Source organism: Phalacrocorax carbo, chromosome 1 (genome assembly GCF_963921805.1).
Source record: "Phalacrocorax carbo chromosome 1, bPhaCar2.1, whole genome shotgun sequence".
In the NCBI taxonomy this organism is placed as follows: domain Eukaryota; kingdom Metazoa; phylum Chordata; class Aves; order Suliformes; family Phalacrocoracidae; genus Phalacrocorax; species Phalacrocorax carbo.
The window spans coordinates 7,147,373-7,162,625 of NC_087513.1; the positions used below are offsets into that span (position 1 = coordinate 7,147,373).

Here is a 15,253-nt window from a genome sequence, read left to right on the forward strand (position 1 = left end):
AAATTGCCTTTTCAGGGAATGACAGTTGATATGCATATCCTAATTATATTTCTGCTATTAGGAGAGATTTTATTTCTCAGGAAAATAAAAACGTCATTTGCAATGAATTTGCTTTAAAGAACCATAAAGCAGTCTTGACAGCACTCTCAGGTGAAATCTGCCTTATAACGAGACATCATTAGCAGCATATAAGCAAAAAATATCACACAATTAGTGAAGAGACAGAGAACCTACTTACATAGTTAATTTGTGCAGCACTCGTGTTACAAATTTTTCAGATTTTATCCCTTGAAGTTGACTACGCAGAGAATAAATTCTGCGGAGACTGCATTGGCGACTAATGACATTACTAGAAAGGAAGTATGGCCTAATGACTAAGGTCCATCTACCCTACCACGTTCCAAGAATGATTGCAGTGTGATGTGAGGGTGCCCACAGTAGCTTTAAGTTACAGCTACAGCAGCATGGAAACTGGTACATGGTGATTTGCCAAGCAGCTCCTCCATAACTGCATCTCAAATATACTACTCCACTGGAGCCATGAAATCCAGGACTCCTGAAAACTGACTGCAGCAGCAACTCTAACAGTCTTTCATGCCTAGCATATAAAAAGGCAAATACTACAACACAAGTGACAGGAAAAGTTCAGGAGTTCATAAGTATGCCAAAATCAAGAACCCACTTGCAAATCTGAAGGCGTGTGATTCAACTCCCATTGAAGTCAGCGGTGAACTTAGCAGGGGCTTCAGTTACTTTTGCACAAGAAATAATTCTGACATCCTCCATTAAGAATGCCTACAACTGCAGCTACAATACCAGACACGTGGTGTTGCAGCTGTAGTTTACCAACACAAAGACCTCTCTGTGTAAAATAGAACTGTTCAGAGGTCATATCCAAATTATCTCACCCTGATGAAGCAAAAGCAGCCTACAGGTAGATCGCATCTTTAACCGACAGCTTATAAAAACAATGACATTACAAAATAGAAGAAAGAGAGGGGGAAAAAAAATCCCATAAAACAAAAAAACACAGACCCCTCCTCCCCCCCAATACTACAGAAGTACATAGTTATTACAATAAGTTTTCCACTCATCATTGATTTCTCCGGCTTTTAATTGCACTTCACATATTCAAACATAAATGTCAAACACAAGGAATGGTGGAGAGTCTTAACTGGATTTATCAGAAGTAGTACGTCAGCTTGTGTTCGGCTTCTGCAGGTTGGATATTTATATCTGGCAACCACAAAAGTCCGAATAGAATTTAATACTCATCTTTTAATTGCCAAAAAACCAGAGATTATTTATTACAAAGGAGTTACCTATAGGGTAATTGGATCTGGATTCTGGCATTTTCTGACTAATGATGCAACATTAGGTCCCAAATCGGCGGAGACTTCAGTATGGTTACTAAATACATGAAGTTACATGAGATTTGTTTTTGTGGGATGCACCGTTGTTCATACACAGGCATTAAGTAACCTTAAATGTACTGGGATTTTCTTTCAAGATCAACATTATAACAAAATTTTGAAAAATCCTTCCAAGAACTTCAAGTTTGTTTATATGTAACACAATTACTTAAACCCAAAATTTATGTGCAATTTAATTCAGCTTGAAATATATTTTTGTAGACTATCAATTTTCATTCCCAAATAAAATACAAAAATATCTCACTGCCTACAAAGGATTAAGTTATAACTAAAAAACAGCTAGAAATTGAATTGAAAAGCACAGTGAAAGATTACCCAAAACTTACACAGCAAACACTTTCCAGAAGATCTATTAAAAGGCATAATACTTTCACCAAATAGGCTATACAATAAAAAGCACAAATAGTACTAGTAGTACAGTAAAAAGTCTTAATCTTATTTTCTTTTCAAGCTTGCTACTTACTGTAGAAACCCAAATCTATCTGTGACTTTGTAAAGATGATAGTCAGCATCTTCCCATGGTTCAATCTGCGCACCCTCCCGTCCCTAAAGGAAAGAATAAAAGACGACAGCCAAATTAAGTTTTATGACACAATAAGCTAAGACACAGAAGACAGGATCAACTACCTAAAGCACAATCTTTGTGACACACTGGTAGCAGGATAGAGGAGGGGGAGGAAAACACTAGTCCTGAACTGACCAACCAAGCACACCTCTCCCAGCCCCTGCAAACAGTATTTTCATCACAGGAAACCTCTTTTGGTCACTGCTATACACAGAATAAATTTGAACCACTGATTTCAACCACAGACTCATAATAATCTCACATCTGTTGTTTATCTCCACAATAGTCCATCAAGGTCACCGCACAGTACCTTCTATTCATTTTATGTCCATAATCCACCTTTCCTGAACCATCACCTGACAACAAGCACATACTGTGGACAGTCTCAAGCTAACCTCCATGCTGACTTCCAGCAGGTGTGAAACAACGTAACGCTGAGTTTCACTCAACGAAGCACTCATTCACGGTCCTCTCTTCTACTCCAACTGACAATTTTTGTCAGACTTGCAGAAATTTAAGTATATTTCAGCTATATATTCTTCCAGTATGTGCTATGCACAGGTTACTGGGTGTGAAGAGAGAAGCCACTACTCAGAACACAAATCACGTGCATATTTTTTCCTTATTAAAAAAACCACAGCCACTTACTTGTACACTGTGCAAACCACCACTAAGTCTAGCACATAAAAGGTTTCGTGAACCCTACAAACAAGTCTGTTGCTTAGTACTCCAATGACACTTACACAGTCCTTAAGTGTTACAAAAATATGTGAATACTGTGTAGGCATGTCTAGGCATACTCTGTGCCAGGCTTCTACTTGACAAGTGATTCAAGTGGAAAAAAAAAAAAGGTATTTCTTCAATTCCTCACAGCAGTGATAGAATCATAGAATCATTTAAGTTAGGAAAGACCTAAATTAAGATCACTGAGTCCAGTAGCAAACCCAGCACTGCCAAGTCCACCACTAAACCATGTCCCTCAGCACCACATCCACATGTCTTTTAAATATCTCGAGGGATGGTGACTCCACCACTTCCCTGGGCAGCCTGTTCCAGTGCTTGGCAACCCTCGCAGTAAAGAAATTTTTCCTAACATCCAAACCAAACCTCCCCTGATGCAGCTTGAGGCCATCTCCTCTCGTCCTATCGCTTGTTACTTGGGAGAAGAGACCAACCCCTACCAGAGAGCGATAAGGTCTCCCCTCAGCCTCCTCTTCTCCAGGTTAAACAACCGCAGCTCCCTCAGCCGCTCCTAATGAGACTTGTTCTCCAGACCCTGCACCAGTTTCATTGCCCTTCTCCAGACATGCTCCAGCACGTCAATGTACTTCTTGTACTGAGGGGCCCAAAACTGAACACTGTATTCGAGGTGCTGCCTCACCAGTGCCAAGTACAGAGGGACAAGTACAGCACAATCTGACTAACAATGGAGTTTGCTCATCTTTTGAGTTCTCTGTAATGATTGCAGCGTTTCTATTACCATAACCAAAAGTTAAGTAAACAGAAAAGTAAGAGTCCTTCTGATCTCATAGATATACTAAGCATCCTCAAACATCCCAGTTTCATTACTTCTAATACATTATGCTACCTTAAAATAGCCCCACAGCAACTTGCCATGCACCTGAAAAATTAGTTGAGTGAGGCATTATCCAGAATATCCCCAGTGGAGGGAGAATTTAATTCACCCAGAGGCTGGTGTATCAAGAAACCATCGGATTACTATTACACAGTGTTTTAAACAAAAGCTTGTGGGAACCATGATTCATTTTTAAAACAGACATATTACTAAGATTAATTATTAATTATAAAATGTCTTTGTTATCAAGTTCACTTACCCTGTCATACTTGGCAACTATCTCTGCTCTTTCTTGGGCAAGTTTGATAGCAGCATCCTGCTCAGCATCTGCACCTGTGGAGAATTAAAATAATGCTGTTCAGATTCTCTCCCTTGTGAACAAAGAACTGCAGCTAAATACTTAGAAAATAAACTTCAACTTCAGAAAGACTACTTGGATGGAGAAGTGCCAAAACAATTGTATCAGAGCAAAATATGACTATGGTGCATGTCTCGAATACTGTTTAGAGTAAAATACAATTATTGGATGGTATCCTAACTGCTGAGTTTAGAGTGTTCCAAATTTTCCACCAAAGCAGGTATTAAATAAAGTTTAAAAAGTAATACCCCACCACCCACTAACAAAGTAGTAAAAGCTACTAGTTGCCAATTCCACAAACATTCACATAGTCAAGAGAAAGCCAAAACACATGCTACTGGTTTGAAACAAAATTGTAAATTATTTACAGGATTTGTAGAGAGGAATTAGGTTAATGGATAAATGCTGAAGAAAAACTGCAAGACTTCCTCTGAGAAATTGCCTAAGGCTTATTTCTCAGAAAACAGGGAAGGACATCATTGTACTATCAGAACTGCAACATTCGGCAACCCAGAGTTGGAATAAGCGTAAGGATGTGACCACAGGAAGGCTGACAAGCAAAAACACGGATGCGTGGGTAAGCACTGGACATCAGTACACTGCAGATACAGTGGAGTGTACTACAGTGGTGGAGTTATTGTTTAGATAAATCTGTTTTGATAACAAGAAGGTGAAGCAGACTCTGTGTGTAATCAAATTAGGTTCCTTGGCATTGTTCCCTTAACAGAAACCATCCCTAGAACGTGGACAGGGATGTAAAGAGGGCATGAAAGGAAAAGGAAGATGCTGCTTTGAATATTCAACACTGTAATGCACTTCAATATCCCAAATGCGATTATAATTTCAAACCAATGAGGCAAATCAGCTTTAATCATTGATACGTTTGTGAAGGAGTCAAGAGTTGATTTGTTTTGATTATTAAAAAGCAATGCACTCTAGATAAAGCAAAGCTTTAAAAAGCTTTGAAATAGTTTCCAAGCGCACAGTGTTATAAAAATAACTCCAGGCATGTGTTTTTTCTTCACTATTTAGTTCACGGCAACATAGTGAACTTCAGGAATTGTACACCTATCAACCATCTGGGCCATGAAATAGAAAAACAGATCAGATATTACAGTTTTCTATCATATGACATAATTAACACATTTATTTGTTCAAACCCAGAATTTCTTTGATAAAGTTTACCTACATATTGCTCAGATACTTAGACAAGAATTTGTGCCAAGGTGGCCTTCTAAGCCATCTGTTAGAGATTTAGTACAGTCTCTGCATGTTCTTCCCTTAAAAGCTTCTTTGGGGGAGCGCAGAGAGAACCTCAGGATGCCCCATCACGGACACAAGCACCAGCGTTCAGGCAACAGTGATGCTTGTCCCAGACTTCCCCTAACGCAAAGTCTGACTGCTACTTTAAAGCTTTTACTTATGATCACCGAAAGTTACGCTTTGTTATCCTCATCCTGGCCCCTTCTGCTTGTCACCATCATTTGCCAAACATATTACTCCCATTTATTAGCAAGGACATTGAGCTTTGTCATTTTTTCCAGTGTGTACCAGAACCAGCACACATGTATTTACACAATTATTTGAGGGGAAAAAAAAAAAATAATTACGTCTGCTATATTGGGAAGCCATGCATCCCTGCACAACACTGAAATATTTTCCTCCCTGTCAGGCAAGAAGCAAGTAGAGTCATTTCATATTGCTCAGCCTGCAGTGTTGTCCAAGCTGTTCCTCCTGCTCCTTCAGGTGCTGGTTCCACCTTCATTCCTAAACTTAAAGAGGACTGCAAGACACAAAGCAGTTTGGCTTCAAGTTTGTTTTTCTCCAACGCAGTTTTACAGCGACTGTAGAACTCTGTTGCCCCAGCTACCTGTGTGAGTGTTGACCAAGACAACTCTCTCATGCCAACCGCAGCACCCTTCTAGAACCCCTCCCCAGCACTGTCACCACACAAGGGCACAGACTGAACTCGATGCAACGCTGAGTTCATTCAAGCACTATATATTGCCCAGCACAATTATAAAAATCCGTTTTTTATCCTTTACTAGCTAACATACTATGCCTACTTAACTGACAACATCCACTAAAGCTACCAAATCTACACTGACAGGAAGTACACGAAGCTTAGAATTACTTTCAAAGTGAGAAGCTAAAGGAACCGTAACCAAAATTAAATTGCATTTTCTTTTGAAACACACAGAGATCTGTGCCTACAGTAAGTCTTTATAGAAGGCCAATTATGCGTTTTTAAAAAGTAAACTTTATGCTCGCTTAAAAAGCTGACGTTCCTTCAGAGAATTCAAGTACTGAGCAATCCTAATCTTCACTTCTCCAATGGACAGATTTGAGGGAAAAAGCTTACTTGTTTAAAGTATGACTGCTGCTGGGCTTTGAGAAATGGGAAAAAATTGCTGTCACTATTTCCCAGTAAACAAGAGATTAGATTTGACTTGAGAAAGAGTGTGGCCAAATAATAAGTAGTCATTATTGTAATATATAGTAGTCACTACACTTTAGTAGTAAGTAGTCGATATATATTTTTTATTAACAGAATTTAAAAATAGACTGCTACTTGTGTTTTAGAAGTATACTCAGAAGGACATGGACAGCTCTTCAACAGCACAGACGGAATAAGTGGCAGAAGCTGAAATAAAGTTTAAACCTTTGCTTAAAAAAAAAAAAAAAGCAAAACTGTATTTGCACCAAAAACAGAGTCCTGGTTTATGCTGAAAACATGGCCATGGCTCACCTTCCTTTCCTTTGCATAAGTAACATATGAATCAAACTTTGGCATGTCCTGTGCCTTATGACAATTCAATTACATTTAGCGTAGAAATTATCATATTCGTTGCCTTTAAAGTAATCCTCTTCCCTTTCTGCCAGAATCATCTTAACCTTCTAGCTGCACTGAGATAGCTTAATGTTACATTAACCCATCCATCCCAAAAACTCAGGAAACAGTTTAAGATGGGGACAAGAGGTTATATTTTGGGAGATAAGTATAAAATATGATTTTTCTTATAAGAGGAATTATTTAAACATCTTCAAGTTAGACATTACACAATGATTCCTGATAAAGAAAAAGCTAAATACGGGAACAAGAAAAATTCTTCATGAAATATCTTCCTAGGCACAAAAATACATTACTACATCACTATGAAATTAAAGACAAATAGCTGGTATTCTAAAGTCTTATCAGTTTTATTCAGTAAGTCTTACCGCACTGAAAGTGGTTCAAGATGTGAAACAAGTATGATCAAATTTTCTAAGTTAGCGTTAAAGATGATCAACCCCACATTATACAGGAAACAATGCAATCTCAGATGAGGCTGACATTAATATATAGCCAATTAACTAGTAGAGAGAACTGATTTTGACTAAAAACTGAGGAAATACATTATCAATGCCCTAAAAGGAAAAAAAATGAAGTATAATCAATGGTGATAAAATCTGCCAATGATGGCGTGCTAAACAGCACATTTAAGTCCCTCAAAAAATTGGTCAGGCTTACAAGGTACAACGAGCATACTGAAAACCCTGCCCAGCAGCAATGTCACACATCTAGTTTTGGAAAAAAGTAAATCATATAAACAAAGGCCAAAATTTTCTGAACCATTGGCCTGATACACATAACACTCCTCATTAGAGAGGATTTCCCCCTCATCATGCTGTCACACTGACCTGTTTTCTCCATTTACAAATATTACAAATTAGTATGTTTTGAAAATCTGCATGTAAAGGAACTGAAGCATCATCAGAACCGGAAAAATCGACCAGAAAATCCCAATATGCAATGATGTGAAAAAGGACTAACGTAACAGCCAGATTACTGCTTTTCTGCTACACTTGGATGTCAGATTATCTTATTTGGCAGTGCTGCTGAGATGAACTGCTGGATTTAAACGTTCAAAAGGATGCTTAAGGATGGGACTAGAACTAGTCTCATTTTGCCACTCACTGATTTTAAACTGCTGAAGAGTCCGGCCTGATAAATTAGACACCTGTGGACTGCCATCAGCCCTACAAAGTGAGAGAAAAGCATTGCCTAGCATCAGTACAAGCTTTCTTCCTTTGTCACTCGAATAAGAGTCTCTCTTTACCTCACCAATTATCAAAGAATTGAAAAAGACACGATTTCTTCAGGAACAGAAAAAGTGACGGTATGTAAGAAGTAAGTGGCACAGGCAAAAAATTAAACTAGTCCTACACAAGGAGACAATCCTAATTAGTCTCCAGTACTTATTTTCTGAGAGAGGAAATAAGGGATCTGGAAATGCCAGCATTACTTAGTAGAACATTACAGATGTATTCTGGATGTTACTCTGTTATCCATTATTAGGTAGTATGCATCACAACCACATTTAAATACGCACTTAAAATAAAATCCCACATTTTCAAAACTGGAGCTTTTTTTAAGTTTCAAACCCCCCCGTACAGTTCAGTCAGTTGATAAAAATTTAAAAACATCATGCTAAATTAAAATAAATTCCTAAAACTGACAGACAGGCTTCTTACAAAAAATTAAAAACTAACTGGAGGCTCCCAGTTTCTACTAAGCAGCTGCAATTCTAAGTATCTTGCAGCTTTCAAGGACCGTTGGGGAAAACAGTTTATTTATCCAGAATTCTAGATTCTTCCAATTCTAAGGAAGAAAGGAAGGAGCAGTAAATTTAGGCAAGGAGGAACTAGTAATATTAATAGACATAATACAAACGAAAAACGCATGATGTTCTGCTCTGAATGAATGCAAGGCTGCCATCCAACAAGACCTGGACAGGCTGGAGAGCTGGGCCCAGGGGAACCTCATGAAATTCAACAAGAGCAACTGCAAGGTCCTGCCCCTGGGGAGGAACAACCCCTGCACCGGTACAGGTTGGGGGTTGACCTGCTAGAAAGTGGCTCTGTTGAGAAGGCCCTGGGAGTGCTGGTGGGCAGCAAGGGGACCCTGAGCCAGCAACGTGCCCTTGTGGCCAAGAAGGCCAAGGGTATCCTGGGCTGCATTAACAGGAGCGTGGCCAGCAGGACGAGGGAGGTTATTCTCCCCCTCTGCTCTGCCCTAGTGAGGCCACATCTGCAGTGCTGAGTCCAGTTTTGAGGCCCCCAGTTTAAGAAGGATACAAAACTTCTTGAGCAAGTCCAGTGGAGAGCTACCAGGATGATCAGGGGACTGGAGCATCTCCCTTATGAGGAAAGGCTGAGAGACCTGGGTTTGTTCAGCCTGGAGAAGAGAAGACTGAGGGGGGATCTCATCAATACCTAAAAAAATTCTAAAGGGTGGGTGTCAGGACGATGGGACTAGATTCTTTTCAGTAGTGCCCAATGACAGCACAAGGGGCAACGGGCACAAGATGGATCACAGGAAGTTCCACCTGAACACGAGGACAAACCCCTTTGCTGTGCGGGTGCCAGAGCAGGGGCACAGGCTGCCCAGAGAGGCTGTGGGGTCCCTTCCCTGGAGACATTCACACCCCACCTGGACACGGCCCTGTGCCCCCTGCTCTGGATGTGCCTGCTCAAGCAGGGGGGTTGGACAAGGTGATCTCCAGAGGTCCCTTCCAACCCCCGCCATTCTGTGATTCGTGAAGACTAACTGGAATGGACCAACTGCTGTCAGTGATGTATTTAACAGCAAAACAACAGATCCAAGTAAAAATAAACACTATTAAGGAGAAAATAAAGATGTGCCCTACAAATACATGTAAAAATGAAATTCTGACTATTAGTAAAATTTTCTCAAGGATAGAATTTTTTTTGCAAGAAACCAGGTACTGATACAGAGCTACAGTTTGACAGATCCAACTCAAAAAGAAATAATCCTGCCTTACTCATGTTTTTGTGCCATCTTCTCTTTCTGTTTCAGAGGGAAGAACAGTAGCTATAGATGCAGGCACCTATAAGCCACAGAGAACCTTTGAGCCAAGGTCTGTCTATCACCCCCTATAATACATTTAAGGGTCAGTAGGGGGAAGGCAAAAAAAGGGAAAAATAAAATAGGTAATAATGTATTTTTGTATTAATTTTAATTGCCAATCTAAACATCAAGGATCCTTCTTACAGCCCCATCAGTTACCCAGTTCTTTAAAATAAGTGAGTGGGAACAGGTAGCACTATCCCTTGTGTTGCCAGCAGCCAAGGAGCAGCTCAAGAACCTGTGAGAGCCTGGCAGCAGCTCAGCTGCTCCTGGTCAGGAGTGACTAACACAAACAGCCCATAGTTACACCTGTTTTTCATCTCACAACCTGCCAGAACCAAGCTGCTGCTGAGTAAAATGCCAGTCTTTCCCACAAGAAGAAAAGCTTCTGCTCTTCAAGGTTTACTAAATACCTGTAGTTTGAACTCTGTTTGCCTAATCCTGCACAGCTTCTAATCCTGTTCAGCTATAGAACTGTTAAACAGTATGGCACAGCATTTTAAAAAGTGTTTTTCACATGCGATCTACTGAGGATGCATCTCTAGCCCATGCAAGATTAGTCACACAACTTAGGGGAATGATCTCTGGGGTGACTCAAACTCACTGGTGAGATGTCTCCCTGAAGCCAGCCTGAAAATGCCTAGTTAGATAGAGTACCTCACCTGGAAAGAGCAATGACAGCCAAGCTAGCTTCCTCATCAAGGTAGCGCAAAATGAGTACCACCGAGAGCCTCAGCATGTTCTTCACACGTACCGAAGGATTGTGTAGGTACATTATAGTGCTTATCAGTGCATTTTCAGCAGCATAATAAATTGCTTCTTACAGATGTGCCATAAATTTATGTAACGTCTCTTTCTGATGTGGTCAGTATACTAGTAGCATCCTGCGTAATCTCATCTCAATTTACGAAAGGGAGATTTCTCCCTTTTTTATTCTTTGACTCATCACTACTGCCTCCTCAACTGCAGAGCAGTCTAAAAAACCCCAACGACTTGGAACATGCTAATTTGTTTTCCATTACTTCACTCAAATTCTTGCTTGTTTGCACATTACACATTCCACTGCACAAAGAGCTGCACTGGCACAAATTCCTGTCTGCAGGCATTACCACCAGCTGCTATGCATCTACACATTCAAAGCACATATCAGAGCAATAAACAAAATATTTTGTAAGTCTCTGGTCATATCAGAAAGTCCCTTTAATACCCAGGCTGTTTATTTTCCTTCCAGTGCATTCCCACAAACAATGAAATAAAAGCCATGACATACACGTAACAGTGTTTTGTTGTGGGCAGCCAATGTTCAGAACAAAAAAATCTTGGTAAATACCTGCACATAGATACTAAACCTGATCTGGACAGAAAAGATTAGAGTATCATTTATTATATCTTATTTTTCTTTTCATGCAGAGAGACCTTCTAACATAAAAGTGAAATAGCTGCAGTTAGAAAAGCAATCCCTTTTACACAGCAATACTTCCTCAGGAAAAACAGTATTTCCAGAAGTTAATTGAGCTACATTTCTTCCACCATTAAGAGTCATTATCTACCTTAATAGTATTAAGTATTTAAAGCTCGAGAGTTATCACTAACCTGAAATGAGAGAGTAGAACAGCACATGATATAAACAATTAAAGACCAGTACATCAAATAAAATGGCATTTTACCAGTCCTTAGATTGCAATTTTCTGCCCAGTCCTTGTAAAGCTCTGGTTTAGTCTTCATGAAGTAAATCTGTTGACTTCTAGACCATATTCTAACTCAGTTTATCAGAAATGAACGGCAGAAAGTTCTCCTCCTCCACTTGCAGTATTTGCTCCACATAACCGAGCCACTTGACACGTGCTCCTTCTTTTTCAAGATATGGCCCCTACAGCTACACGAGCTGCAGATACTCGGACAAAGATATCATTTGTTAATAGGAAGTGTCATGCAGGCACCATGCTAGTGTTCTCCACCACGGCCCACAGCCCTGCATTCCAGCTAATAATAAACAAGAGGATTTGAACAAACAGCCTCAGAGGACACAGCTCCTGCAACACATCACTGTTATGCTCTTGGGTAAGAATTTTTATGGGTATTTATCAAGTGCGGCATGAAAAGCATCTTATTTAAAGGACTTATTAGAAATGGGGCTTGAAGTACCCTACTTCCAGCTTATTACTTAAGAAACCATGAAATAAAATGACTCTGAAAATGCAGTTTAGATTTTTGTAATTGTTTGTCATTGCCTACTTACAGGATGGAAATTTTACATATTTTCTATTTAAAACTCTTTTATTGTTCAGGATATCTTGGGGACCTGAAATACCTAGGATGTTAGGAGTTAACAATGACGTTTTCATTGATGAAAATATAAAAATTCAATATTTAATACGGTTAGAATTCATCTGCTTTTTGAAAGCTGGTATACAGTCAGCACCCTCAATACCTGAAAAACAAACCTCCATGTCAAATATTCAAGGACACACACATCAAGCCACTCTCTTGCATAGATTTTCATCCTTACACATGCTCTCTCAAGCAGTGTCTGCTGCTACATGATGCCTACAGCCAGGAGGCAGACAATGACACTTCTTAACCTAAGCAAGTCAGAGCATACACACTGCCAGACCCAGCTTGGAAGACTTGTGTGGGCTCCCAGCTCTTTCTGAAGCCAACAGAAAGATGATCAGTGGGACTCTTCAGCCTGGAGAAGAGAAAGCTCAGGGGAATCTTATGAATGGACATAAGTACCTGCAGGGAGGGTGCAAAGAGGACAGAGCCAGGCTCTTTTCAGTGGTGCTCAGTGACAGGATCAGAGGCAACAGGCACAAACTGAAACGCTGGAGGTTCCCTCTGAACATCAGGGAACACTTGGTCACCCTCACAGTGACAGAGCACTGGCACAGGTTACCCAGGGAGGTTGTGGAGTCTCCATCATCGGAAATACTCAAAAGCTCTTGGGACACGGTCCTGGGCAACTGGCTTTGTGTGGCCCTGCTTGAGCAGGGGGGTTGGACCAGATGACCTCCACAGGTCCCTGCCAACCTCCACCATTCCATGGTTTCCTTGCACACTGAAAAGTGTTAAAGTGCCAGGAACAGGAGGTCTTAAGAAGTGCATTGGACTACTCTTTTTCCCCCCCAAGGACTGGGAGAAGAAGAAAAAAAAAAGTTCCTTCAATTGTTTTGGTCTTCCTCCCCATACTGCCCAGCCGAGCACTGAGCCTGGAAGTGAGCAGCAGCTCCTTTGTGTTTACCACTGATTACTTACTACTCATGGATCCCACCCAAACCCAGGTGTCAATAGTTTAGTCTGTGGATTCAGTATGAGTTTAGACTGAGCTAGTGTGATATCCACCACCAGGCATGTTTCCCTCAAAAGCAGCATTTTCTTACTGCTGACATTCATATTCATACACACACGGTAGTAATCTTCTTGCTATACAAAAATCGTCTCCCATTTTTCTCATGGGAGAACTACTGAACTGGTTTTGTAAAACCAACTACTTTGTGTTCCCTTACCTGAGAGCATATTTGTGGGCAAGACAAAAAGAACTCTCACACAATGAATACGAGCACTCATTCCAGGCTAACTCCCTCAACAGATACCTTCACCACCTGAAAACAACTTGCTTTTTGACATTACTGGTGCTTTTCTACCACACACTACCCACAGGCAGCAATAAGCTGAGCTATATTACACTGATATTCTTATGTCTTTAATTGGTTTTCAAGTTTAATATGTCTATTTGGGGGGGTGGGGTGGGGTGGGGTGGTGTGTTAAGTAAAGTCTTACACAGAGAAAAGGGAAGATTTTGGCTTAACTGAATTTTTCCTCTACTCAGAAGCAAAAGAAAACCTAAAAGGTGGAGTAAAACTGTTTGTAAAAATTAACATATTTCACTCTGCGCTGCACCAAAAAAAAAACATTCCAATAGCAAAACACATGCAACTTCCCCCCTTAATAATCAGCATTTCTTCAAAGTAGAACCTGTTGTATTTTTACTGCATGAGCAGTAATAGGTGGAAAATATGAAAGTAAGGATTTAACTTGCCCGAAGAAACATGATTGAACTCTCATCTTAATGAAAAATCAAGTTTCTCTACAGCAGAATACTTGGAGTTCTGCAGCATCTCCTCTGTGACGCTGCACAGTCACCAATGGAAAATGGTCACTTTGGAAATTATTAGAATTAACTGCTACTAAAAGCTATCTCAAAGCAATTTTAAAACTATCCCCAAGGGGCTCAAAGCAAGAGCAGGGAAATCAAGGCAGCCCTACTAAGCAATATTCCACAGAGGAAGCCTGTGTCAAAACATGAAATTCAAGTTTAGGAGTCTAATATATATTGCAAGGAATTTAAATCAACTACTCTTACTATCTTGCTTTCTAAGTGGCAATTGACTAAAGGACTTACAGAAACTCTACTACTATTAAATCAGTTGTTGCAATATGTCTATGACTTTATTTTTAATTACACAGCCTTACTAATGCATTAGTTAATAGAGCACTGAAAGAACAAAACTCAGAATAAACCAGCAATAAAACAGAAAGAACATAATCTAATAATACACAACTTGGCCATTTACTTAGTGTTAATTTGCAATTATTTTTTAATATGTGTTTCACATAAATAAGTACACCTTAAAATCAAATCATCTTCATCAGCTATGCCTACAACTAACCCAGCTGGAAGCTGCAGTTTGAACGTTCATGTCATCACCTCACTATTAAGCCTTACGAATGTTACCACAAGGGTTACAAAGTGGAGCAACAAGAACTGGCAGGGTTCTACTGTAATTCCATTTTACAGAGTGTTGTTTGTGCAGTCATGAGCCAGAAGATAATTAATTTGCTGAAGGTTAACATAGTCAGTTGCAAAGCCAGAAGAAACCATAATTGCTAATTTGCAACAAACTACACTGAAAAGAGTAAGCCCAATTTTGAACAATGCTCCTTTCTTGAAAGAAAAAGATAAAAAAAACCCAACAAACAATCCACCCTCCTGCCCAGGACTCTGTCAACACAATCCAAAACATTTATGGCAGCTCTTAATAGACTTAAATGTAAAGACTTGGGCTGGGCACCATTTGGGGCTTGCCAGTATGTGACTGGTCTGACTTGAGCAACAACTAGCTAGTGTATTATGTCTAAGCTTAAGTCATACTTTGTTCTCCATCTTCCCAAGGGTGTAGCTGCCATCTGGCCTTTTCACTAGTTTGTTACTATTTTTCCCTTTCCTGACTGCTATCAAAGGGCACCATTATGACCATCACGAAGCGGACATTCACCTATACATTTCATCTTTAAGGAGATGTAAACACTATGCTGAATGAAGTAATGTCAGCCCTACAAACAGCTGTTTAAGCAGTGATCAGAGCAGATTTGCATTCTCACTGTTCAACGAGATAGAGAAAGCCTTGTT

The 15,253-nt window shown here is 39.9% G+C and overlaps 1 protein-coding gene across 10 annotated transcripts in view; it reads right to left on the reverse strand.

The window, feature by feature from the left end:
* Window positions 1-15,253, reverse strand: part of USP6NL (USP6 N-terminal like) — a 129,558-nt gene that overhangs the window by 68,272 nt on the left and 46,033 nt on the right. For 8 of the 10 annotated variants that reach the window (XM_064442880.1, XM_064442918.1, XM_064442903.1 and 5 more), the window contains 2 exons: window positions 3,834-3,907; window positions 1,897-1,979 (listed from right to left, as the gene is read on the reverse strand). In XM_064442880.1, coding sequence (XP_064298950.1) covers window positions 1,897-1,979; window positions 3,834-3,907 — 157 coding nt within the window. Of the gene's footprint in view, window positions 1-1,896; window positions 1,980-3,833; window positions 3,908-11,510; window positions 11,585-15,253 lie in introns of those variants that run through there. The other 2 variants (XM_064442933.1, XM_064442862.1) reach the window with 2 other exon arrangements.